The 24,662-nt window shown below is 39.5% G+C and overlaps 3 protein-coding genes across 5 annotated transcripts in view; 2 read left to right on the top strand and 1 right to left on the bottom strand.

Annotated features, from left to right (window-relative positions):
• The first annotated feature begins 100 nt into the window (after window positions 1–100).
• On the top strand, window positions 101–2,255 carry LOC135169234 (protein FAM151B-like). Of its 2 annotated transcripts, none has more exons than XM_064134027.1 (5): window positions 101–209; window positions 366–497; window positions 901–1,109; window positions 1,170–1,312; window positions 1,390–2,255. In XM_064134027.1, exons 1-5 carry the CDS (start codon window positions 101–103, stop codon window positions 1,781–1,783), a joined length of 987 nt encoding a protein of 328 aa, XP_063990097.1. In that variant the 3' UTR covers window positions 1,784–2,255. The 2 variants fall into 2 exon arrangements, with proteins under 2 accessions (XP_063990097.1, XP_063990096.1); XM_064134026.1 differs by having other exon boundaries at window positions 883–1,109; window positions 1,390–2,252.
• Window positions 2,256–3,839: 1,584 nt separating this feature from the next.
• LOC135169206 (sarcoplasmic reticulum histidine-rich calcium-binding protein-like) lies at window positions 3,840–22,131 on the top strand. Of its 2 annotated transcripts, XM_064133965.1 has the most exons (6): window positions 3,843–5,601; window positions 11,920–12,163; window positions 13,214–13,443; window positions 19,770–19,942; window positions 20,009–20,140; window positions 20,384–22,131. In XM_064133965.1, the coding sequence occupies exons 1-6, from the start codon at window positions 4,357–4,359 to the stop codon at window positions 20,529–20,531; spliced, it is 2,172 nt and encodes a 723-aa protein (XP_063990035.1). In that variant the 5' UTR covers window positions 3,843–4,356; the 3' UTR covers window positions 20,532–22,131. The 2 variants fall into 2 exon arrangements, with proteins under 2 accessions (XP_063990036.1, XP_063990035.1); XM_064133966.1 differs by lacking the exons at window positions 11,920–12,163; window positions 13,214–13,443 and having other exon boundaries at window positions 3,840–5,601.
• The window catches only part of LOC135169203 (uncharacterized), a 30,816-nt gene continuing 28,095 nt past the window's right edge, over window positions 21,942–24,662 (bottom strand). Inside the window, exon 15 of the mRNA XM_064133960.1 lies at window positions 21,942–24,593. Coding sequence (XP_063990030.1) covers window positions 24,394–24,593 — 200 coding nt within the window. The 3' untranslated portion in view covers window positions 21,942–24,393. The remainder of the gene's footprint in view (window positions 24,594–24,662) is intronic.

Raw genomic sequence — 24,662 nt, 5'->3', positions numbered from 1 at the left:
AAACAGGTAAGTGTCGGTAATGGATATATTTAGTGTCCTTCGGTCCCTCATTATGATATGAGCAGTTAATTTTCTGTTGCCGGTCGTTGTTTATATAACAATGCCAAAAGCCAGTCACTTGCTGATACTCCTGTTGAGCGATTTCGCGACGTTTGTGGTCATGGAATTGCCTAAAGTCTTGCCTGTTCTCCTCTTCGTCGGCTCCTGCTGTAAGAAAATAATTTCCCTGACAGTTGACACTTCTAATTAACTAAGTAACTAATAAACGCCCGGAAAAATTTAATTTCGGAGACATTCCCCCGATTTTACTGAATATAATGTCGTGTAAAAAATTGAAAAAAAAATGGGATTATTAACATTCGCAGGGGGAAGGAAGACCGGACTATTCCCCGCTCCTAAGGATTTTTTCGCTGATCGAATCAATGGGAATCTGACGAAAATTACGTGGGCGCACCAGGCTAACAGCAAAGAGGAACTTGACGCTGCCCTCAATGATCGTAAGTCAATGGTGATTCATGGGGGTAATGAGCGAGGGAAAATGTTGAGGCTCCTTGATAGAAGAAATGGTTACAACTAACGCGACTGCGTTTCCCCAGTGCAATTAACGAAGCAAAATTTATCGACGAATTAATTAATTTCTATTGGGACTGATTGACCCGATGAATCATTGACGATTGACGACGGCTGATTTTGCTATCGCATGGGAGCATTGAAATTTTTCCATTTTCATATACGATGTTGGATTTTCGTATACTATATGCGCGTGTTTGAGGCGGGAAATTCAAACGCGGAGCGGAAAATCGGCAGAAATATTTTTTTCCGAATATTGAATTCCGGGGGTGAAATGATTTTTTATCGAAGTAATAAATGTTCATATTTAAGGAGAAATAATGATGATAGAAGCGGACGTTTCCTTGGGCGAAGTGGATGGAAATCCTGGAGACACCGTCCCAATTATGGCCCACCCCCCGGACACCACAAGTGATTTATCACTGGGGGATTTTTTGTCTCAAGCTCTCGAGACCCCCATAAGCGGAATCAAATTGGACTTCAAAACTATCGAGGCATTCAAAGCGAGTCTTCCAATTCTCAAAGAATATCGTGATAAAGTTAGTGAGAACATTATAAATCCGACGACAAATTCGATTCAACCGATTTCATTTGCTCAGATGCTGGTGCCAATAATGTTGAATGCAGATATATTACCAGGACCATTTTCGGAGGATAGTAGACCAGTGGATGCAGACGAATTTTTGCAGGGGGCGAAGAAACATTTTCCAAAGAGCACCCTCTCGGTCGGCTGGACGACAAAGTTCGTGCAATTAATTAAAACCTGATTCCAAATTAATTGTCAAAAATAAAACCTACATTGAATCCTCTAATCGACAGGTACGGAATTACCGCACTCCAGTTCACCGGAAGTTACACGAAAGATCAGATCGAAAATATGATCGTTACATTGAAAAGAAATCGGATATCTCAGCCGATCACGTACCCGGTGAGAGCGGCTCTTGCAGCGGACGATATAGACGTCATAAAAGACCTCATGAAAAGAACTAAGAATTATCACCCAACTCTCACGATTTGGTCTCCACTCGGGGACTTTGTCGATCGCGATGAGTTATCGGCGCTGATCAAAGACGTTGGAGTGGACCGGACATACGTGGACGTCCCCAAAATCATCGAGAGGGATTTGTCCCTCGGGTCCTCACCCTCACGATTCTCATTCTCAAAGTTATTTTCATCAATAATCAATGAAATTGTTCTAATACTTCCCTTCTAATTTCAATATCTTTTAAAATAACTTTTACCCCATGCTAAATCTCGATCAATGACACCACGCACGTAACAGTACGTTGTAGGCATTCCAGGAATAAAGGAGTCACTGATATACCGGTACTGGATCTGATAAAGTCCTGATTGTGTTTCGTTTGTTGGGACTTAGACACATCAGACTAAAATTACTGAAGCAACAGCTCCTGATATTTTTATCCCAATCATCACGATAAATCAGCAGTAAATATGCAATAAAAAAAATTCCCAAATATTTAATTACCAGAGAAAATAATTTATTTTATTGCATCTTATTATTTTGTAAATTAAATACTTCGATGAAATTGGATATTTGACAAAAATATATTTTTTTCTCAACGCAGGTCATTACTCCCTTAATAATTTTATACTGCATTCATTAAAAATAAATAATTTATCATTCACGTTATATCGCATCGCTGGGAGAGATGAATAAAGATTGGTACTGATGAACGCTAATGCAGTTGAATGAGCGAGTGGAATAATGTCATAAAAAATCGAAGCATCATCATTAATTTATTATGCAACGTCCGCTGTACTAACCGGCAGCTTCGAGGGAGCTTTCGCCGGTGGATGTGCATATTCGTGAGAAAGATATGTCGCAAAATGTCTGACAGGTGAATGGAGTTATTTATCATAGAAATTTGTGGAAAAAATAATCGAATTTAATGGTTTTTCCCACTTGACCTCAAATCTCCTCCCTTATCCTCTCGTGTATTATCATCGCATTATCCCTCCTCCCCTCCGCGGTACTTTTTTGACAAAATTAAATGGTTAAGCATAATGAGTGCGTCGCTCATCGGTCCCTGGACGACACAGACTGAATGTTTATTTACTTTGGGCCTCAGTACCGCAGGCAAAAGCCAGCAAAAAGCATCTGCGACACACGGAGTTTCCGTGGGTTAAACCAGTTTTGCGAAACAAGTGGTGTATAACACTGGCTGTTGTAGGATCCCGAGAGATCGTATCAATTTTTTTTTTCGGCTGCTTTTGCGGAATTTCTTTTTCTCCTGCGTCATTTCAATCGTGAGGAGAATCGCTGAATGAAACCGAACGAACGCTTGAGTGAATGAATCGAGTGGTATCCTCTCAGTCAAATGGAATCAATGAGTAATTTGTCAAGTGCACATACGAAATTGACACACCTGTTTTACATCAATTTATCTCGAGTGAGTTATTCCCATTCGAGGAATATAATTACAGGGGCGTCAGTTAATTGAGAGATTTTTTTAAATTCCTCTGCGAATAGTTGCTGAGGTGTCCCGAGAACTATTAACGGTTCCCTTTGACCGCTGTCCATCGATTTGTGCGGTTGTATAGTCATATTCATCATAATGACATGAGGGAACAGCCTCGAAGGTGTCCGCAGGATCATTCACGTTTTATTTCGCTCTGTGAATGAATGAATGAATGACAATGATGTCAGGTGGATATTCGTAGAATTTCCGTTGCAACATAAGTAGATGTCCCAATGTTCTCGGAACTAGTCCCCAAGAATATATTTTGTATATCTCAAAATATAGGACGTACGCTCCGGAATATGAAATGGTAATTTGGCTCACGGTTGCGTATGAAAAATTGTACGTGATTTCCCACGCAACATTCACGTATTAATACTTCGCTTATGTATTAACACGATGAGTTAAAGTCAAGTGTCAAAGTCGATAGACCAAGAGGAAACGAACTGAAGTGATGAAAGTCAAGGCAATTTATAAAAATCGCAATCCCAAATTCTCCGAACAATTCCATCGAACCTCATCACCGCAGAATCGATTAATTTACTCTCGAGTGACCGCAAAAACCTCCTAAAACCCCATTCCAAAGCCGCATCTCTCCATGAATGAACTTCTCGAGCCGAAAGACCCCCTCCCCAAGTTGGAAAAAATCCCGAAAGACCCGCGATTAAAAAAAAATCCCCCTAGTGCACCGTACATCCTCTTTTTCTTCACAAGCGCGTCGTAAAGTGGCGGGGATGATGGTTCGTCTGATGCACGCATGCGCTTTCAGTTTTGCGTTCTCCTCACCGGTGAGCCGACGCAGACTCAGTCGCCCGCGACATTCGGTGCGCGATACGATTGGGTCTCCATCACCGGCAAAACTCCAAAAGCCAATAAAAAAATCCCTCCTCACGAGTCATAAAGACCACCAAGACCCCATTTAAAAAACAAAATCACTGAAACTCGTTAACTTTCCCACCCCCCTTTGCCCCGCGTCAGCCCAGGGAATCTCTCCGCCGAAAGCAAATTTTCGCAATTTGTTTTTGAACCGCATCCAAAAAAAAGCCTCTGATATATCGCGTCTCGTTATAAGTTTGTGCAATCCCATCCGTTAAAATAGTGTCTGACATGTGCAGCATCTGAGTGTCTAAAAAGTGTCCAAAAATACTCATCGGAGTCTTCGTAAAAAAAAAAATGACACCCCCCTGATAACCCCCTGGCGCCGGTGACCCCCCGAAGAAATTCGCCCCCCTGAAATGCCCAGACCCAAGTGAACCCCCATCCGCTATAATGTAACCACCTGCCTCCCCCCTCCCCTAAAATCGAAATGAATAGCGTTCTCCAAATTGCGCTTGTGATACTGCTGACGATAGCCGGATCGTTGTTGCTGACAGAGGCAAGGTATCACGGTGAGGATAGCACAGCGACTAAACACCGGCACCGGCATCATCGCCAGGAATTCCATCACCGTTCGACAATGCTAAAGCACTCGATGACCCCGGAACCGGAGGACAATGACGAATCCTATCAGACTTACGATGAGTTTGATGGAAAACGACAGCATCCAAAGAAACGATTGCCAGATGATGAGGACGACGATGACCACGAGGATGATGATGATTACGACTACGAGAGTTTAGATTATCCGGAGAAGACCCCACCGAATCATCACCGAAGATATCAAACTGATGAGTTCACCGCAGACCGTAGGAATCAACGATTTGTCGGGGCTCGGGGTCATAGGACACGCCCGGATACAAGATTATACCACACGAATGATTATCCCTCGAGGACTCGCGATCACGTATCTACAGCAGTGCCCAACGATACCAAGGACGATTACGAGGATTACGAGTACGTTAAACCATTATCCCGTGGGCATTATCGCCACCATAGCCATCATCCCCACCACCATCAGCGTCACTATCCCCGTAACAATGAAATTTACAGCCTGAGGTGGAGAAATTCTTGGATTGACGGTGGTAAAGCCGACTGGGATAAGTCCAAACGTCTCTCCAGGAGGAAGCACAGACACAGGGAGAGAAATGATGATATGCTGGGTGATGATGCTGATGACAGGAGCAGAGTCACTGGTATTTTTGGCGAAGCCGAGAGAAAGTGGAGGAGCAATGATCTGCGACGAGAGACCTCCAGCAAACTCGAGGACAACGAGGATATCTGGAAGGAACTGGGTGACTACGACGACGTTGACGTTGATGATGAGGAGTTTGATGGGATCAATGATGACTACTTTGAGGACATCAGTGAGGAGCAGGAGAAACCACCGTACAGGACCTACGATGAGATCATCAAGAGGCTCACTGATGGTGGGGGCGAGGATGACAGTGATGCTGGGGGTGAACGGGGTAACAGGAACAGTGAGAAGGGGATTGAGAAGTACTTGATGAAGGATGCCTTTGGGAATGTGAAGTTAAATGCCACCAGGAACTCCAAGAATCCGAGGGAGGTGAAGAGGAATCACGGGGGAGTGAAGAGTCTCGAGTCCCCTTATCTCGGGAGGAAGAGTCTGGAGGAGGCTGATGCTGGGGAGAAGGATAACGTTAGACAGGTGGTAAGTTGAGGGGTTGGGGGGATGCTGGGGGGGTTTTTTGGAGCGACGCGGGGGCGTCCAAGGGGCGATACTGTGGCCTCTTGTGATTGTCGTGCTGGTGACCCCGGAGACGACGGGGTCAAGTGATTCAGGGCTTGATTGCAGACGCTTTGGATTTATCAATTGGAGATGGAGGGGATTGATGGAGTTCTTGATGAGTCTTTTGACTTTTGTGGCTTAATATTTTGCGGTGAAAATGGCTTGAGGAATTTTTAGGTGGTGGAAATATTTTTCATCGAATTTATTACATTCTTCCGTTGTTGATGACCTCTGCGGGCGGCCGCTGATTCGAGGTGATGAAATTTATAATGTCGGAGTGATAATAATTGATCGAGTCATCCGGAGTAACCCCAATATGTATTTTTTATCGGTCGAATTTCTAACGAAATGTTTTTCTCTTCAGTCAATTTTTTTTTTCGATTTTCATCGGACAAATTTGAGTCGATAAATTTTTGGAGATAACATATTACAGAATAAATTATATAGAAAATCATATGCCGTTGATTTTTGTTAATTATATTTTTTTCAGTCAATACTAACATTTGAAAATTATAAATTCATTGATTCCCAGTAAAATCGGTCATAAATAAAAAAAAGATTCAAGAAATATAACAGAAGTTTCTAGAGTTCGCTAGGTCTCCGTGTAATTTCATGATAACAGTTATGAACGCCTCTGACAACTTCAAATTATGTTCTTTGCTGTAGCTGCTTCTGTACCACCCTTAAATAACTAATGGGACGAGCAGTAAAATAACTGACCGCCCTGATGAAGAACACTGTAGTCGAAGCGTTGGCAATTATAGAAAGGAATTTGGTTTCTCCCGATTCTTTCCTTTTTTCGTTTGATTAAAATTGCTGTTGATGATCGTTAATGGTTGAGGGTACAGTTTTTTCTAATGAGTTTGCCAGGTTTTCCGGTTAAATTGCTTCATCCAGGTGGACTCACCGAGTGCTTGCAATTTTTCCAATCCCAGTAGAAAAAATTGATACATCTCAAATTTCGCAGATTCATGAGAAAAAAAATTATGTCTGACACGTGACAGTTTTCACCAGGACCAGATTAAACTGGTTGATTCCTTCGGAAATTTTTGGAATCCTCAAGTCGAACATTTCGGTCACGAATTGTGTACGTGATGTTACAAACATCTTGGGGATATCAAAATCACCCCGACCCTTTCCAATTTCAATATATAACATTCTGTAATTTTAATATTTTTCTCACAAAGATCAGATCAGATTTGAAACAGTCTCTCAGGTTCATTCTCGCCCCAATAAATTATTAAATGCATATTGAGAATTCCCGTCGTGGGTGTGGGGCCACTGGCAAGTCACATTAAATTCAAAAAGCCATAAATATCCATTAACATCCAAGAACCGGTGGAATATTAATGTCCTCATTAAAAGTAATCTCAGCGACATTGCAAACGTCGCGCCGGTGCCTGATGGCTATTTACATACAAACGATGGATTTAAAGAAAAAATAAAATTCAACATTTGAAGGATGTCTTGTCCCTTGAACAAATGACTAAAAACATTCGCAAAATTTTACGATTTTACGGTGCAGTCGTGACGAACGGAAATTTCCGTTCCTCCAAGAAAAATGTTTCACCCAAAGTACGACATTCACAGATTGGCCTCCGAAAAGCTTTGGAAATTTCCAAAAAAATATTAAAACCACTTCAATAATATTATGTAGATTATCATAGCCCTGGCGCTGCCTCGAGAATTTACAACCCAGACATCACAATGCAGATGTGTTCCTCAGGTACTCACACCATTTTAATTCGTCTCACACGTTTTTCCAAGATAATTACTGAAAAACGATGTTGATAACGGTATTTCCAACGTATCCTGAACCGACGTGAGCCCCTTCCCCGAAGCAGACTGCGTGGGTATTCATGAATCATTCACGAAGCCACAAAGATGACAGAGAAACACAATAGAGTTATTAATTCTGGATCGCCCCTGATTAAAAATCTTGGCGGCTAATTCCCTCCCTTCCCCTTATCACTGACAAGAATAGTATTCTCGAAAAATTCATTTCTCTCGCACAAAATAATTCGTGAGACTGATGTGATAAATTTGTGACTGAACATCAGAGAATATCTTTCCCATAAATTTTTTCGTCTCTCTCATCTCGTCTTCGTCCCGGTGTTTTTGCTCTGGTGCTGACGGGTCAGGGTGAGGCCGGAGGGAACCCCTGAGAAAATGTAAATAAGCAAAATTGGTTGTAGATGTGAAGAAGAGAACCTCGTGCGAAATATGCAGCTATTCCAAGAATGAAAATACCAGGCGCTGCCAGGCTGTCTGGTGCTAACGACCATGACGCACAGTGGCACGCGCTTACCCACGGTGATGCCCATGGGGGCCATGGTACATGCACGTGGGCTTTCAGCACAAAGGCTTTTCGATTATGTTACCACCCGTAGGACAGAGGCTCGTGATTTTTATTATCTACGGAATGAACGCCCTTAAAAAAATATGAATCGTTCGAATATCTTTGAGATACCTCTGGAAGACTCCTCCAAACATCCTGGAAGATCCTCTCCATCACTTCGAATGTTTCCAAAAAATAATTGGCGCTTGAAAAAATATTCTAGGAGAGACAATTTATCGTACCGATTGTCAATTGATTTAGAATTTGTGTTCTTGATTGACTTTTCTCTTCATGTATTTGTGAATTTCTTTCCCCGGTTCTCGACAGGGTCTTCAATAAATATTGAGAGAGGTCTATTCACGATTGACATTCACAATTGACTCCTACGACCATAAGCCTATCGGGCCTGTGATTATTCAATAGAAAAGTGATTTGAGCCAGAAGCCCTCGTGAATCTGAATCACTCAAGAATTCACGACCACGTGTTAGTTCTCAGTGCCAATGCCCGGGGTGCGATAAAAACATGAAATAGCCCACAAATCGTCATTCACTCCAATCAGTCGGCACTCAAAAATCATGGGAAGAAATTGAGGGAGTGAAAAAGTGGGCTCGGTCATGTGCATCAGCTGAATATAAAGCATGGAAGTGCGTACTATCCCATTGAATGAGGTCGTCTGTGTGTAAAGTACGAACACTTGACGAATGTTATAGCCATTAATAAAGAAAAGGTGCAGCGACACCATGACATCATCTCTTATTCACGCCTTTTAGAAGAATGACACTCGATATGCCTCACAACGCACTGAACACTCCTTAGAAAGTTCTCAAAGCTGAGGGACAACAAGCGTTCAAATAATTTCACTTTTTTCCCTTTACTTGCAACATACCCTCTACGGGACCTGGTATTGTCTCCACCTTCTTTCAAAAATCCGAAATGGCGGGTTTATGGCAACTTCGAGCGTCGAGCAGTTGTTCACCCCTACAAACGATTTAAAAATAATTTCAGTTCAGTTCAGTTCGAGTTACAAAAATAAAAACGGGAATAGACACGTCACGACGATGCATATTTGTTTATTATTATATCATTTAGTTTATATTACTCACTTCTGTTATTTAGAGGTCAATATTTTTTGCTGAGTAATAAATTATTACACTGAGTTAAGATTTTTTATGGGAAACAATTTTTTTTGGGGATTTTGCAATCATTTTATGATTCAGGATTTGAAAGTCGTCAATTTTATTTTGAGTCGTTGGGAATCGTTTACAATCTGGTCTCGAAAAAAAATTGGAAAGTCGTTTTTTGAGAACGATTCATAAAATCATTCGGTAGCGACGAGGTAAAACGTTTTAAGTACCTCCGGGAATCCATAAAATTCGAATCGTTTAATCTCTGAATTATAGAATTGAAGAATAGGAATTTTCGGGAGTTTATGCCCTTATCGTGAATAATTTGTGAACGGTTTCCATCGTAAAAGATTTTTTTTTCGAAATCAGAATAAATTTGTTTAAGAAAAAGGATTGTAAATGTAAATGTAATCCGTTTATTTTGTTTTATATTCTACAATTTAATTTCACTGTCCATTCTTCGTTTAAATAATTTAAACCTTGGACTGCCGCCATAGTGAATATCAAACACGTTTTCCCTGACATTAAGTAGAAAATTCCTCGTTGGTAAGACACTCTCGAATGGAGATTTCGTCGTCGAAACAAAAAACCGTTTCTTCTTTGTGCGATTCAACTTCCGTTGATTCTATTTCTTATCGTTGAAGTGAATAAGATAACGCAGATTTTCGGTGTACAGTATCTAGTGGTATGAGATGTCTATCAAGATATTTTTACGGTGTGTCAGAAATGAACAAATAAAAAAATATAGAGCGTACAGTGAGAGACTTTTATCAGTTTAGGAGTGACTTTTCCATTTTTATTCTATCCCCCTTGTCTCATGGAATCGTTGATCCCAAGAAAAAAGTATGAATTAACGTGAACTTCGACAATGGGTAAGTTCTGGTTCATCTACTCGCATTCAGAACTCAGGCAGATTCACTTTTTATCGCCCTAATTGTCTCCCTTTTTGCCCCACTCACCATAATTTGACCCTTCAGGTTCATTTACGCTGTAATTTGACCCTCAGCCTTCGTTAGCGCCATTTCTCTTATAAACCTGTTCGACCACTGCGATCATTCGACCTTCCATGGAGTCCTGGGACCAGTTAAAATAATTTTCTAATCCCCAGGACAGAAAATTAAATTCCTGAGTTCCGCACTCCTTCGTTTTCATTTCTGGTCCCTGAAAAACGTCCGGAAAAGCTGCGCAAATTGATTTACCCCTTTCAAACATTAAAACATCAACAGTAAATTTAGAATTTTAAAGGTTGAGCTAAAGCTCGAGGTAAAGCTCAACCCTGTAATTGTTATCTTTCGGCAAAAATTTTTTTACTCCAAGTGTTCTTGGAGATTATTCCACCCATATCGTTTAACCTTCCTCGAGGTGCTCATGGACTCGAGCATGGTTTATGGGAGCTCCGTGGGTGGTCTTCATCGCTGACAGACTATCCAGGATGCAATCGACTCTGCCTTCGAGACAAGAACCCGGTACCGGTACTAGGTATTGTCTGATGCATCGAGGATACCATATCTGATGCACGAATGTTAATTTAATAGTTACTCCACCCGCATTCAACACGCGGCATCGCTGTGTGACGCGTGGGTGTTGCCTTAATTCAGTCATTTACCATATTATTTTCCTTTGAAATAGGTAATTGATTGTCTCGTGAATATGATTTATGTAGTTGTTTCGTTTATTTGATTTACATTAATTTGGTTTGTTGATGAGGAATTAATGAGCCGCGAGAAATTAACGCACGAGGCGTGGAAGCACTCAAGGTGTATTTGTTTGTTGTTAACGATCGTGGATTTATTGACGCTCCGACAAGTATTTTTTCATAAAGACTTCGTCAATTCATTGTTGTTTGAACATATTCACGTTTCATTACTACGCCCTAAAAATCCCAGGATTGCAATGAGAGAGAGATTTGTTTTCCTTAAAGAAAAAAAACTCCACAAAATGCAAATTCCCTGGAAAAAAAAAATTACAGTTTCGTAAAAAAATATTGGAAATAATCAATGTTCATTTTTTGGGTGGTCTTGCCTCGAATTTAATGGTGAAACAACTGCTCGATGTTGAGCCAAAAGAAGCGCACAAGTGTCGGTGGTTAAGGGCGCGTAAAATGGTTTTTATTCTTCTTCTTCTCACGCTTCGTTACATTGTTCCTTATTCCAGCGATCCAGCTGCGTTGATTTTTCCCGGCAAAAAAAAAATCAATGACAAAAAAATATGCAGTCTGATTTACAGACGTTCAGTGTGACGAACAAACTGGCACTGTACAGCAGACGAGAAATTGAAGATTAGAAAAAAAAAAGAAAGAAAAATTGATGTCAAGTGTCTGGAAAAAGTGGCTCCAGTTCAATATGTCGCATCGACCGGTTCATTTCAATATATGAACCACTGTAACATGGGGATTGTTTCTATTAGTCGGCGGGGTATCAAAGACATTGTACAGATGTCTCGTGCGGATGTCTCTTGTGCAAATAGAAGATTATAATTTATGGTAACTCTCCCCGAGATTCTATCGGGCCTTGATCCCCTGCGACAAATATTATTACAGTGGTGATAATGTAATTACGGTAGTTGGGGGGGAGGAACTGAGATAATCAAGTGCTCCACAATCTTCTTGATCTTTGATAAATGTATGCGACAATGGGGGAATATTTTTTTTGAAAAATTTTGTCTGTAACACAGACAAAAATCCAGATGAAAATGATGAATTATCCAATTCTCCAGTCCCTCAATGGAATCGACATATTGTCTCTAATGAAAATTATAATTTTCCTTCTGTTGTGGAGTACCCGTCGAACCTAACAGAGCCAGAGGACGAGGCTTCAGCTCCAACGTCGGCAACACACGAGCCACCAGTGAAAATAACTTCAAGGCCCATCATTACCATTACCGACCAGAAAACTTACCAACACCGTAACAATACGGCTATCTCGCAACAGCCGGCCACTAATGGATTACAATCGATGCAAAGTGATCAGAAGTCCCAGACAAAGAAATTGAACGTTTCAAGGAATCAGTTGAAACAGAGAGGTAAAATCACTCTTCCATAATAATTAATCAAGGACTTTTATCCGGTTATTCACTCAATTAATCCTAATTAATGTCATCTTCAAAATCATGACGAAGGGCTGGGCGATGTTGGTACCACTCGTTACTAATAAACTCGATTAGAAAAACTAACGTCGCGCGTAGCCAGTACAGGTATTAAATTCCTCGTCACTACCACACCAACAGCACCACCTCATCAAGTTATTACCTACATACTGAATCTCCGAAGCAATGATTTTTCATTTCAACACAGTTCATAACGGCAAATCGACCGGATAGCAAACCTCATTGCAGCAATCGTCATTTGTCGCCCTATTGAACTTTTATTATATTATTCCACATGGTCTCAAGGTGTAGCGTAGATAATCGCCCACATGCATAAACTCATGTAATTAAAAGGCTACCACACTTTACTACAAATGGTGAACTTTATTAATTCAGGTTGTAAAATCAATTTGTCATAGTTACACAAGAGAAAGGAATCGCCTCAACAATTCACAAAAAAAATCGGTTACGCCCACGTAATAATGAATGCGATGGGCTCATCAAGCTCTCCACCTTTCACCGATCGTCCTCACTTCATTGAATCTTATTGACTCATGAAACGTGAGATGATGAATTTTTCTGGAATTCGATCGTGATGCAAGAGCTTTAGTTCCGCGGATTCACCGGATCCTCCGAATCGCCGGACCGAAATTTCTATCTCAACATCGAAACGGATGTCGAGCAAAAAATTATCATTTTTCCATAAATTTTTTTACCCATTTCCCATAAAAATTTAAACAATAAACTATCGAGTGAATATTTTACACGATCACAACCTTAATTCGTCGGGGAGCCTTCAGCCTCTCACTGCATATATTCATCAGCAATCACATACTTCGCAAAAAAAAATCAGCGAACACCGCATACCCCGGAGTGAACTTTCCCCGCGACTCCATCGCACACCATAAACACCAATTGATCAACTCTGATCCCGATAGAAAGGCAGTCAGATAATGGTGAAGGAATAATTATTATTGGTTATTTTAGCTGGCATGCAGGAGGTCCAAAAGCACATACAGAGAGTGAGGCAAGAGGGCCACTGCCAACAGCCGAGGGTTCGAGTAATACCTGTGCGTGAGGTTTATCCAAATGCCTCGACAGTATACATTCCACACTGCGCAGTACTTCACAGATGCTCTGATGACACTGGATGCTGTGGCGCGGATTCAATGACCTGTGTACCCAAACAGATGCAACAGGTCGAACTATACTTTTACGTATGTATCGACATTTCTCCCATTATGAGATAGCGTTTCGAATAAATTAAATGCATAAATAGGCCGAGGCAATTAATTTTTTATCCGGCTGTGAAATCACTTGGGTTAAAATCAATTGATAATTATTGTGGCAAATTAATTACGCGCAGCTGGACACTGACGTCGAAATAAAATGGAAATTGATTTTAAATCATTAATCATGACGGGATAGCTTTTGAAATTGTTTGATAGATGAAACTGTTTTTCACGGTTATTTCCATTATATTTTTCTGATCTTGATTATCAGTTTCGATACGCAATCGATTCATCCGAAAAACCGATCATTCGTCTCGACGTAACGGTTTTCCACGCACCGAACTGACGATAAAATTTCGGAAAATCCCTCTGGCCAATCGCGATTGATCCGGATCAATCGAAAGCGATAATTGAACTAAATATTATTCGCGTATGAAACAAAATAAATATGTGCTCGGTAAATATGTAGGACGAGAGGAGCTGAGAAACGACAACTCCCGGAAGTATTTCACGCGATAACGGTCGATTTACGACGAACCAATTATCGAGTTGTGGTCGGTGATTGCCAATAGTTTTGCCTCCTCGTTGAGAATGACAATGGAACGACCAAACTCGCTTCAGTCCCGAGGTGTATAATATAGAAAGTGTTTACGAGCGTTTCATGATTCGTCGGTGATAATCGTCATGTTTAAACTTCCCATTACGGACTTCCGGTGATGAGGTCTTGAGGAAAATTAATTATGTGGAAAATCGAGGGTTTTGACGGGTTTAACGAACTGAGACCCATCGACACGCCAGTTATTTTAGCCGATGGGTTTTCCTGAATTAACGAGATTTTTAATTTTCCTAATTAATTAACTTTCATGATAATTAATTCTCCCTAAATCTCGAGGCAAAATGCCAGACTTTTATAGAACGATAGGATAATTTTATAAGAAAAATTTTTCCTGCGTTTAATTCCCCCTCCGTGAACTCCTCGCCCCATATAAAATGCCCCGATTCCCTCGAGTACTTCCCACACTGAATAATTTCCCATGTTCCCTTTAACTCGTTCCCACCTCATCAAGGTCTAATCCAAAATTAACCGAATATTTATCCGAGGCCCCTCCATTATACCCCACTAAAAAACCCAGACATCGCTTCGTTCATCCACTTCAACAGATGAGCCCCACAAATATCAATATTATGAGAAAAAACATCCATCAGAACCGAAAAATCATCGGTTAGGGTTATTCACACCATCAAAACAATATCCCCCGGTACTTTCTCTCCGAAGATAAATAAAAACTAACGACTATTTACACCATAACTCCAAAAAAAGTCATAGAAAAGTTTAACGCATCCGCTAGAAAAATTTCTTCAATTTCTTCTGAAATTTAAATGATTTTTTTTCCGCACGAGTATCGAACAGTTGCGATGACTCGAGTTTCCGATAAATTATTGATATAATCGAATTACCGCAATCATGAAAGTGCATTTTACACGAATATTCCCAGTCACCGAGTGGCCCGCCTACCGGTCTTATATAAATACCCATTATATCGTGTGTGCTTCCGCGATACCGAAATACCCCATGATTTATGGTGTTACCATTAACGATGGTTCACATAGTGCCCGAAGATCCACCGAGAGACAACTCATTCCTTCACCATCTCCACAGTGGTTCCATACTTGCACAGTTGACGATGCGAAACCCATTTAATTATGTGTCCAAGCATATAATCACGAATGATGCAGTTGACGTATTCATTTTAATTCCTCCGGGTCTGTGAAAGCATCGAAACCCTCTCGAATTCATCTGAAAAGCGAGGGAACTGAAATAAAAAAAAACTGAGAGATAAGTCCTCTGTTCAGGTGAATGCATCCCATCGGTGTTTGGCTCCCGAGAAATTCCTATTATCGCCTCAACAGATTTATGACACCCCCTCGGTGAGCAACACCAGGACCATTAGTTTTATCGCAAAAAAAAAAGTGCCTCCAAGTGGAGGAACCAATTTGGGCCCTCCCAAGTGTCCAACTTTCCCCACTTCTCAATCGCTTTACGCGTCTATTGAGAAATGGAAGAAAAAGGCTGATCGGTCAGGGAGATTTGTTTGACATGACAGATCTCATCTTCATGTCAACACAATCTTCTGAAGCTTCCGGCTTGTCGGATTCATGAATTTTAAATTCTAAAGTGGTTACCAGAAGCCTCTCGAGGGTTTCATTTCCCCGGTGACGTGCGCCAATGGGAATAACGCTCTTAAATAAAATGAGCGGAGCCCAAAAATCGAGGGAAAAAGATCGAATTGAAAATATTTCGAACTCCGTCAGCTTTTTATTAAAAAAATCTCCGGTCGTTCCCTGAGTTTCTCTTTCCATAGAAATGTGTTATTGCCAATATTAATTTATAAATTTATTCGAGTTATTTCTACTGAAGGAAAACTCCACTCGTTAAATTAGACCGGGAATAATTTCCACGTTAATAGATTAATCCCGTTGATCTTGGATTGATAAAATCATTAGTCAAATAATTATTCAATCGGCGTAAATGAAAATGCGACTGTAAATTGAATTGATGTGCAATTGAAAAGTTTATTACGCGTGATCTGCATAAACCGATTTATTCCATCGAAATGAGTATATTTAATTCAACAAGCGGTGACTGGGGAATAAAATATGTGACAATGCATTAAGAAGGCTCTGAATGTTGGAAACAGCTGCAGTTTGAATTTCGTAAAGCCTCGTTGGCTGTGCTAAGAATTATGCTCAAGGGAGGGTAAAGCTGACACAGAATGACAAGAAGTTGAGCCATTGTCCAATGAAGCCTGACGTTTTTTTTTTTTTTATTCTGCACTACCACTTGTGGCGCGTATATCGTGTAGGTGCATTCCAGAGTAAAGCGAAAATTCTCGAATGAAGAGGCGAGACAAGACGCTAGACCATTTCTATTTTTGTCGACAGACATCAAAAGGGAGTTGCTCGTGATTCATACGATATATGGCCTGGCATTACAAGGGGTCGTATACCACATGCACGAACGTGATATGGTCGAAGCGAATTTTCGATGGTCACTCGTCGCAATAAAATAGCGTTCGATAAACCCGGTGCATATTATCACAGGGGAATTTGCAAAATTGCGGGATCGATTTGTCTCCAATCGCGGGAATAGTTCCGCAATTTTTGCCGATCGTTTGTCTAATGTTAATTGAATAAAAGTAAAGTGCTTTTGGGGGCGGAAAGGGAGTTTGATGAAATCCAATTACGTGGGTGTTTCCACTAATTTTTTTTCAATTACCCAGCGAGAATAATACCTCGTGTGTCGACGCCTACACTCGGGATTTTCCCTTCGACGTCGCCAGGTATCTCATATTCCTCCGCAAATAGTTATATCAGCAGTTAAACCACGAACATACCAGACACTCTAGCTCATGCAAACGACCATTGCTATTTTTGCCAGCATTGCACTATTCCTACTGTTGATTCTGTACGTATTACCCATCAAGTCACGTCTCGCGGGTGTCGAGAAGTCTCCGGCTGTTCAACACCCAACTTTCCTCATCTACAGGGCTGGAAATTACCTCAGAAATTTCGGAACTACACGATTTCCCGTGATTTTTTCGCCGTAAAAAATATTTTATCATTTATCCGGACTCCCTCGTAACAATCACTAAGACGCGGTGAACTATTTACATCGAATTATGAAAATTACAATAACTCGAATGGCATTTTTTACGTAACGTAGAAATGGCAATGCACTTATCAATTTTCATGGAAACAGTCGTAAAATTTATTTCCAGAATGGTTTTTCTCTCAAAGTAAATTATTGGCATTTTTGTCAGTAACAATTTGTCGTCACTGAGACCTGGAAATAGCCCATCTGTGGGCCCATGATAGGATCGAAAAAATAACAATTATTTAGCATTTATAATCCCGACGAACTCAACTCCAGTCGATCCTCAGGGAAATCATTCAATATAAAATTGTTCAAGGAAATTTTTCACTCACCTAACGACACTCTATCCATTACTCAAATTTATCACGCAATTGTTTTCACAATATATCTTTATTGCCCGTATTGCATATACAGACTATCCATATACCAACGGGTGATACGTGAAAAACTGGTTTGCTAACGCACTGCCAACGATGCTGTTGGCCTCAGCCAACAAAACAAACGTCGAAATAATTAACATTGCAGCTTTCCGCAAACTAATGTCTCACGAGATAAGACCCGAGGGGGGGAGGGACTTGATCACGGAAGTGATTGGAAAGCAAATTGAAGGTAAATGGACGGAATCCTTTTCTCCTGGGGTATGTGACACGCACCAGCAATGAATTGTGTGTAAAAAAGACAAATAAAAAGATCGTAAAAATTAGATGGGGAGAGAGCAATGAATTGACCACAATATCGCCAACTGGATAGAACAGTCCTGGGGACGTTGAAGAATTCTCTGGTGAAATTCCGATCTAACGTCCAGGACGACCGGTTCTGAAAACAGAGATGGAAGATAGATGGGCTCTATTAGCTGGCTAGACAGACTCCTAGCAGACGGATGAATTTATATCTCGTTTCTTTTATGGAGAAAACAAATGTTTATCTGTACTGACCTTTGATGATGGTCATTGTGAGATGAATCTGATGGGGGATAAATTTTTCAAGGGAGACTGAGAGCAAAAATTACTCTGACGAGAATACGGTAAAAAAAGACAAAATAATTGTCATAACTTTTCTAAAATTCCATAAATTGGATAACAATTTCGAATGAAGACAATTTTTATAAATAAAAACCTACAAAAGGGAAGTACATATATTCCACTTCTTAAAAATAATGTAAATAACGAAAAAATTGTTGTATTTTGAATTTAAGAGATGAAGAGATGCAGAAAAATTCCAATAACTTGAAAGATCTCACGATCGCGGGTTTATCGTTCATTTAAAAAATCACCTCCGCCTTCATAACTCAGCTCCCAAGTTCTTGTTATTAAACCACGGCTGTCCCGGTTATCTCCCTCGGCCCCGTCCTCCCGAAAAGTCTCCCGGACAATTTAAAAAGCATGAGTAATCTGATGCCTCATAATTTCCAAGTAAGACGCATCGCCAAGGGGTTTCACCAAAGGTTAATTAGCTCAAGTGGCATCGCTTCCCTCACTCGTTGAGCGTATATTTATCCACCAACAACAGTCTGGTTATCCTCGTGTTTGTGAAAGCACGCGTGGCAATTTCACTACCTGAAGTTCACGGAGAAACAAGAAAAATGCAAAGTTTCCCAAAAAAAAAGAAAAATTGCAATAAAAGTGTTCAAAACCAAAAGAGGACAGTTATAAAAAAATTTATCTTCTTGGAATAAATTTCACTGCTATTTCGATGAACAATGGATGAATCTGTCGGTAAACATTACATTGTTACACCAAAGTATAAATTACGGCACAGTAAAATAAATTTTCCCATAAAAAAAATGTAAAATTCAGAATTTTCTTTCGCATTTTTTTCCTGCGCTTCAGAAATAAAGAATCACTCGAGGAAATTTAATCATTATCACATAATTATTATCACTATTATTATTATCATTGTAACAGGACTCACTGATGTCAGATAAATTGTCCCGGGTGTGAATGGCTTCCAGGCAATTCGTTGAATTCCGTGGAGGGTTTTGTTTATCCACACGACTTCTCGCGTGTGTACGCAATATCATGATCCAGCTCATGTACATCGAACGACGTTGATTTATGCATTCACTTTATCGTTATTTACCACCTGAAATTACACGCTTCATATTGGCAATGAGGTGGGTTTGGCGAGCTACCTGTCATCGCAAGCTGATCACTGCCCTCCAGTGTCGATTCCTATGATGTCGTATTCATTAACTGTACGTCAGATTTATCGTGTAAATTCAGTTAGGATTTTTCAAAGGGCTGTGTCGTGATCGAGTTAATTGTCGAGAGCTGTCTGCTGTCAACATTGTTGGCCTATAAATCCATTGACTTTTTTTATTCCCCGCGGCATTGCTGGTAATCATAGGAACAGGTCCGCGTGACAGACTCGCTGTCCCATAAACTCATTCATTGTTTTATCTAATGATAATGCCATTTGATTTGATTGTTGGGGAGAATGGCTTTATCGCAGGGGGTGTCACATTGTTTATGGAGCATTGACTGGAAAAGGCCAATTGAATTGTTATGGATGACTGGAGCAGGTTTTGTATCGGTGATTCATTGGCGATTCAGTCATTCAGGGTTTTGCGATCTGATCAGAGAATTTTTGGAGAACTTTTGGGAGATAATTCACTAAATTGCTTTTACGCATGCAAATTTAATTGAATTTGTTGCAGACGATGACCGTTGGTTTGGGAAACGCTATTAGGAAGCTGTCCTTCCAGAATCACACGGAATGCGAGTGCAAGAGTAGAATAAATGATACGGTAGGTCCTGAGGGACTGCCTCTGCGAGATCACCAAGGGAATTCCCCACCGCAAAACATCAGGGTTTCCCCGCAGAAGAAACCGTAAGTTTTTGCGAAATTATCATTTTTTTTTTCCTTCTAATGGTGGTTTTTCTGCGCTTCTGGAAGGTGTCGATGCCCCTCAGAATTCACACCCAAAATGACGAACAGTGGCGAATGTCAGTGCAAGTGCTTTGAGAACGCCGAGAAGTGCATACGCGCAAGGAGAGGAAAAGAGAACTTCTCGATAAACGATAGGCAGTGAGTTGAAAAATATTAAAAAATTTTGTCTGAATTTCTCACGGTGTTAGGGGACTCCGGAGTTTATCCGGAAGATGAACAAAAAAATGGAGAACGATTTTCTATCTCTTGTTATGTAACCAGTTCAATAATTTTTACTGAATATTTCTCTCGCAATTACTGTGGTCACACGCAGATCCATTGACTCACCGTGAACTCACGATGATTAATTATCCCTCACAACTGTTTTATTTTTGTTCTCAGATGCATACACGCGCAAAAGTGCGCACTGCCCATATGTGAGTTTGGAGACTACATCGTAAGCCAGGGCAAGTGCCCGAAGAAAAAAGATAAAATTGAATCAATAGCAAATTATCCATCCAATAATTATCAATACAAACAGCGCAGCTGAATTCAATAGTTCACTATCACTTTCTAATTGTAAAAAAAAATATCATCAAGTGCCTTCAGAAAAAAATGACCCAGACAATGTCTAGTTATTGAATTCATTCCTCAGAGGATATATATTTCATAAATAATTATTTTATTACTATTAATTGATTATCTTTTTCTCTGCATTCTGTGGGTACTGTAGTATTCATGTGTCAAATACGCTTTCAACTGTATTTAATCGATAAATGTAATAATGTTACTCTCATTATCATTAATTTAATATCTCTCTTACAAGATCAATCAATATGTAAATGTCACGATTGATGACTTTTTTAAAATTTCATTTGAATTTGAATTCTCAATTCATTGACAATAAATTATAATAAAAGCTTAGATGTTTTATCAGCGTGCCATAACGTATAGACAGGGGCTGCATGTACATGTGTATTGATACATTAGTTTGAGTACATTAAATTAAATTGAAAAAAAAAAATTAATTAATAGCTCTTGCGAGAATGTTGAACTGGGTTAATTGTATACTCTCCCGATTATGTTTGCATGCTTTTTACGTGTAATTGAGTTACCGAGAGGTAGCAAGTGGAAATATACTGCATAATGATTTTAAAAAAATATTTCCCGTTTATTCGTCATTCTGGGCCTCAATCGAGTTTTTTATCTCAGGAATTTCGAGAGATCAGCGTCGCATGCACTGGCCTCGATGTATTCATTTCAGCGCACGGTACTAGAATTTTATTTGTGAGAGAGAAGAATAGTTTGTCGCGTCAAATTTTTCATTTACCAATCGACAATCAGATAATCTGCTTCAATTTATAATTAAGGTATAACTATGGGGATTTTTCTCTACCCTATAATCTGCCGATCCTCTTCCCTCTTCCTAAAATATCTCGGGATGATGTCTCGGCCTTCCGGAATTTTTTTTCTCCATGTGGAGTTCGCAAGTTTTGCGTAGCAGCGTGCACTCATTTTTTCTCTAGATCAAATATTTGTTTTATATCCGGTGAGTCAAGAGACTTGATAGAGATTAGTCATTGTGGTGATAGTGGCGACTTTACACGCGCCTCAACGGATTGTGGGAGACTTGGCGAGGGGAGAGGGGGAATTTTATTTCGTCATGCTGATTTGTTTAATACTAACACGTCTGCCCAAGGAGTTTTCTCATGAATAAATAATCGAAGTTGTTAGCGACACGATAAATCATTTTTTCTGGCGTCAATAATTTTCCTGAGTCTCTCACGTCGAATGATAAACAATTCCGATTTTAATTTTTGTTATTATCGGGAATCAGGGAAATGGGGGTATGAGGTTTGCCTTACAAAGGTCTAAACATGTACTTATTTTTTTTTAAATAAATATCACATGTCATACCCAGTTTGAAGACAATGATAAAATTCAATGACAACTTGTCCGAATGTTTTAAATATTTTTCTTTACTCCTAAACTCTTGAACAAAAATTCTCATCCTCACATCAGTAATCCTGCCATTTCGTAGAATCTAATTCACGTGAATACATAAAAATAATGAATATTTACAAATGTAGAATAGCGTTAGGCACTCAATTAAAATAAACAATCAAAAAAAAAATGAAAAATTAGGGAAATCACTCGATAACTGCATTCAGTTCAATTGTGATTTTGAACGTCAGTTCAAGTGGTTCAAGTCAGTTTTGTGGAAGGCGTCCAGGGTTGGGCATGTACACTAGGTTCGTAAATTATATACTTTATTAGTGACATAATTTACGCAGCATTCCTCGAAGCTGCAAGGAAAACATCTTACTTCTTCCCATATCAATATTCGTGGCTTGACAGGTGAGACGGATGAGGAGAAGAGGGAAAGGGGAGGAGTCAGGTGCAAGGGTCGAACATCGCGAGGGACGAACATCGGTCACATCGCAGGGCCAAACATCATAAGGATCATTATTCATAGCCCTAATCGATATACCGAGTGGAAATTCATCCCTCACGAGGTGACCCTTGCAATGTTTGACTCATGTAAAAAAATCCATTATCAAGTTGCCCAACCCTGAACTTGTGTAACACTTGCTCAAATGGAGCGCTGTCCTCCCACGGATCAAAGGAGACTTTTCCCACGAGTGCTTATCCCTATTTTCCAACAACATGGAAAATATGATTTTGCGCAATTTTCTGTTCACGCTCTAGGGGTGAAAATAAATTTTATTAATTATATCAATTAATGAAACAAACATGGAGATGAATTTGATTCAGTATTCCATGCCACCGTCGCAATCCTTTTTCCAATGGCAATGCTATTGTGGAATGTTCAAGGTCATGCATACAGTTACTTTTTCATTTACTTCTCATTTCGTTCCCTTGATTTCGTTATAAGTTTCGATTGTGCCTTTTATGATTTTTTGTTATTCATTTTGTACGGTAAAATTATAAGTATCTTCACCATATCCCCAACTATAAGAATTGAATTATCGAGGGTGAATTTTTCAATTAAAAATTGTTTCTTCCTTAGAATCGAAGAAAAAATTAAAAAGGTTCCACATTAAAGATCCAGAGCACTCAGTAACTCTTGTAATTTTGTTCTGCACTCACTCTGGATGTCCAAGATAATCATTTTTCGAATTTTATCTAAAATTATCGGAAAAAATCAACAGACTAAAAACAGAAATTTTCTATTTTGATTTTTCTTCAAAAAAATATTCTTCATTCAATTCTCGTACACTCGACTGGCCCTTGTGCTCAGTATCTAACTCGAGCATTTGATTTACTCTTCCTGGTTATCAACCAAAGGACACAATGTCCCATGTGATACTCAATTGACCCTCAATTCAAAATGTGAATTCAAGGCTCCCTAGTTATCAACATAAAATTGTTTCTCACAATTTTATTTATTTGTTACTGGCTGATGCGCTAATTCAGTGATTCACGAGGTATAAAAATTATGTTTGAATCGTTTTTACGTCCTGCGATATATCTTACGTCACTGACTAATGACGACGTACAAAATGACCAAGTCCCATACTTTAAATAGCTCCATCTTCGATTTTTCATCATTTCCACCGAATTCAGTGTCTCTATATAATATATATTTCTATCGATATTATCTTACTAATTGGTAGACTTAGGAATCCCCTGGTACAACTCGTACTGACATAATAGTTAATTGTTATCAGTTTTTCGTATTTGAGATATCGAAAAAAAATATACTCCAGTTATTGAGTGGAATGAAGAGAAATATTTAGAAGATAATTCCGTTCAAATACTGACTTTCGAAAATTAAATTTTGTGTCTAGAACACCTGGAGGAGTTGTACAAACGAACTGAGAATCAACAGAATAAAAAAGTCAATTATTTTCCGTCATTTCCTCATTCCACTCACCACCAAAAATAAAATTTCAACGTGTGCTTGGGAAATGTCTCTCTCCCATTCTTGTTCTCATATTCTTATCGTACGAATTACAATTATTAATAGTAAACTTTGGGTGTAAGAGCCGTTGCGTCTACTCAAACACAAAAAAATATATCACTGGTTATTGTTCTGACGAAAACACGATTATTTTTTTGATTTCCATTGGCGTCTGTACAATTTATACATTTGTTCGTGATACTTGATATGGTCCTATGCACTCTCGAATTTTTACATATTTCTACAGCTCTGTTACCAGCAGATCTCCATATCCCATTGAATGGAAACAATAAAATGAATTTCCATAAAAAATCAATGGAAAAAAATTTCGTTTGCATTTTGGCTAATCATTTTAAGTTTAAACGTTTTTCTGAGGTCACTAGGTGTACTTTGACTTATTGTGAGAATTATTTCGGTTCATCCTCGGCCCTTACCCCCTCGATAATATCACAGATGAATGAGTTTCCGTGTTGTGCGTTATGCATCGCTATCTAAGATTCCTAACAAGTGCATTAATTCTCTCAATTTTTTCACTCAGCAATCGTCTCTCGTTGTCGAGCGCCTGTCTCGCTGCCAATAATTCATACCTTACTCTCTCCAGTTGAATAGCCTCTGAGCGCAGTGAATTCGATTGAGATATCAACTTTGACATTTGATTAGTCAGTATTTTTCTCTCCAATGATTTTCCTGCGAAGTAGAATAATGCGTTTAATTGACGGCAATGACGTTTCAAGACGCAAATAGCATTTTTTTCTT

This window comes from Diachasmimorpha longicaudata, chromosome 14, assembly GCF_034640455.1.
Source record: "Diachasmimorpha longicaudata isolate KC_UGA_2023 chromosome 14, iyDiaLong2, whole genome shotgun sequence".
Classification (NCBI taxonomy): Eukaryota; Metazoa; Arthropoda; class Insecta; order Hymenoptera; family Braconidae; genus Diachasmimorpha; species Diachasmimorpha longicaudata.
This window is presented reverse-complemented; position numbering and strand designations above follow the sequence as displayed.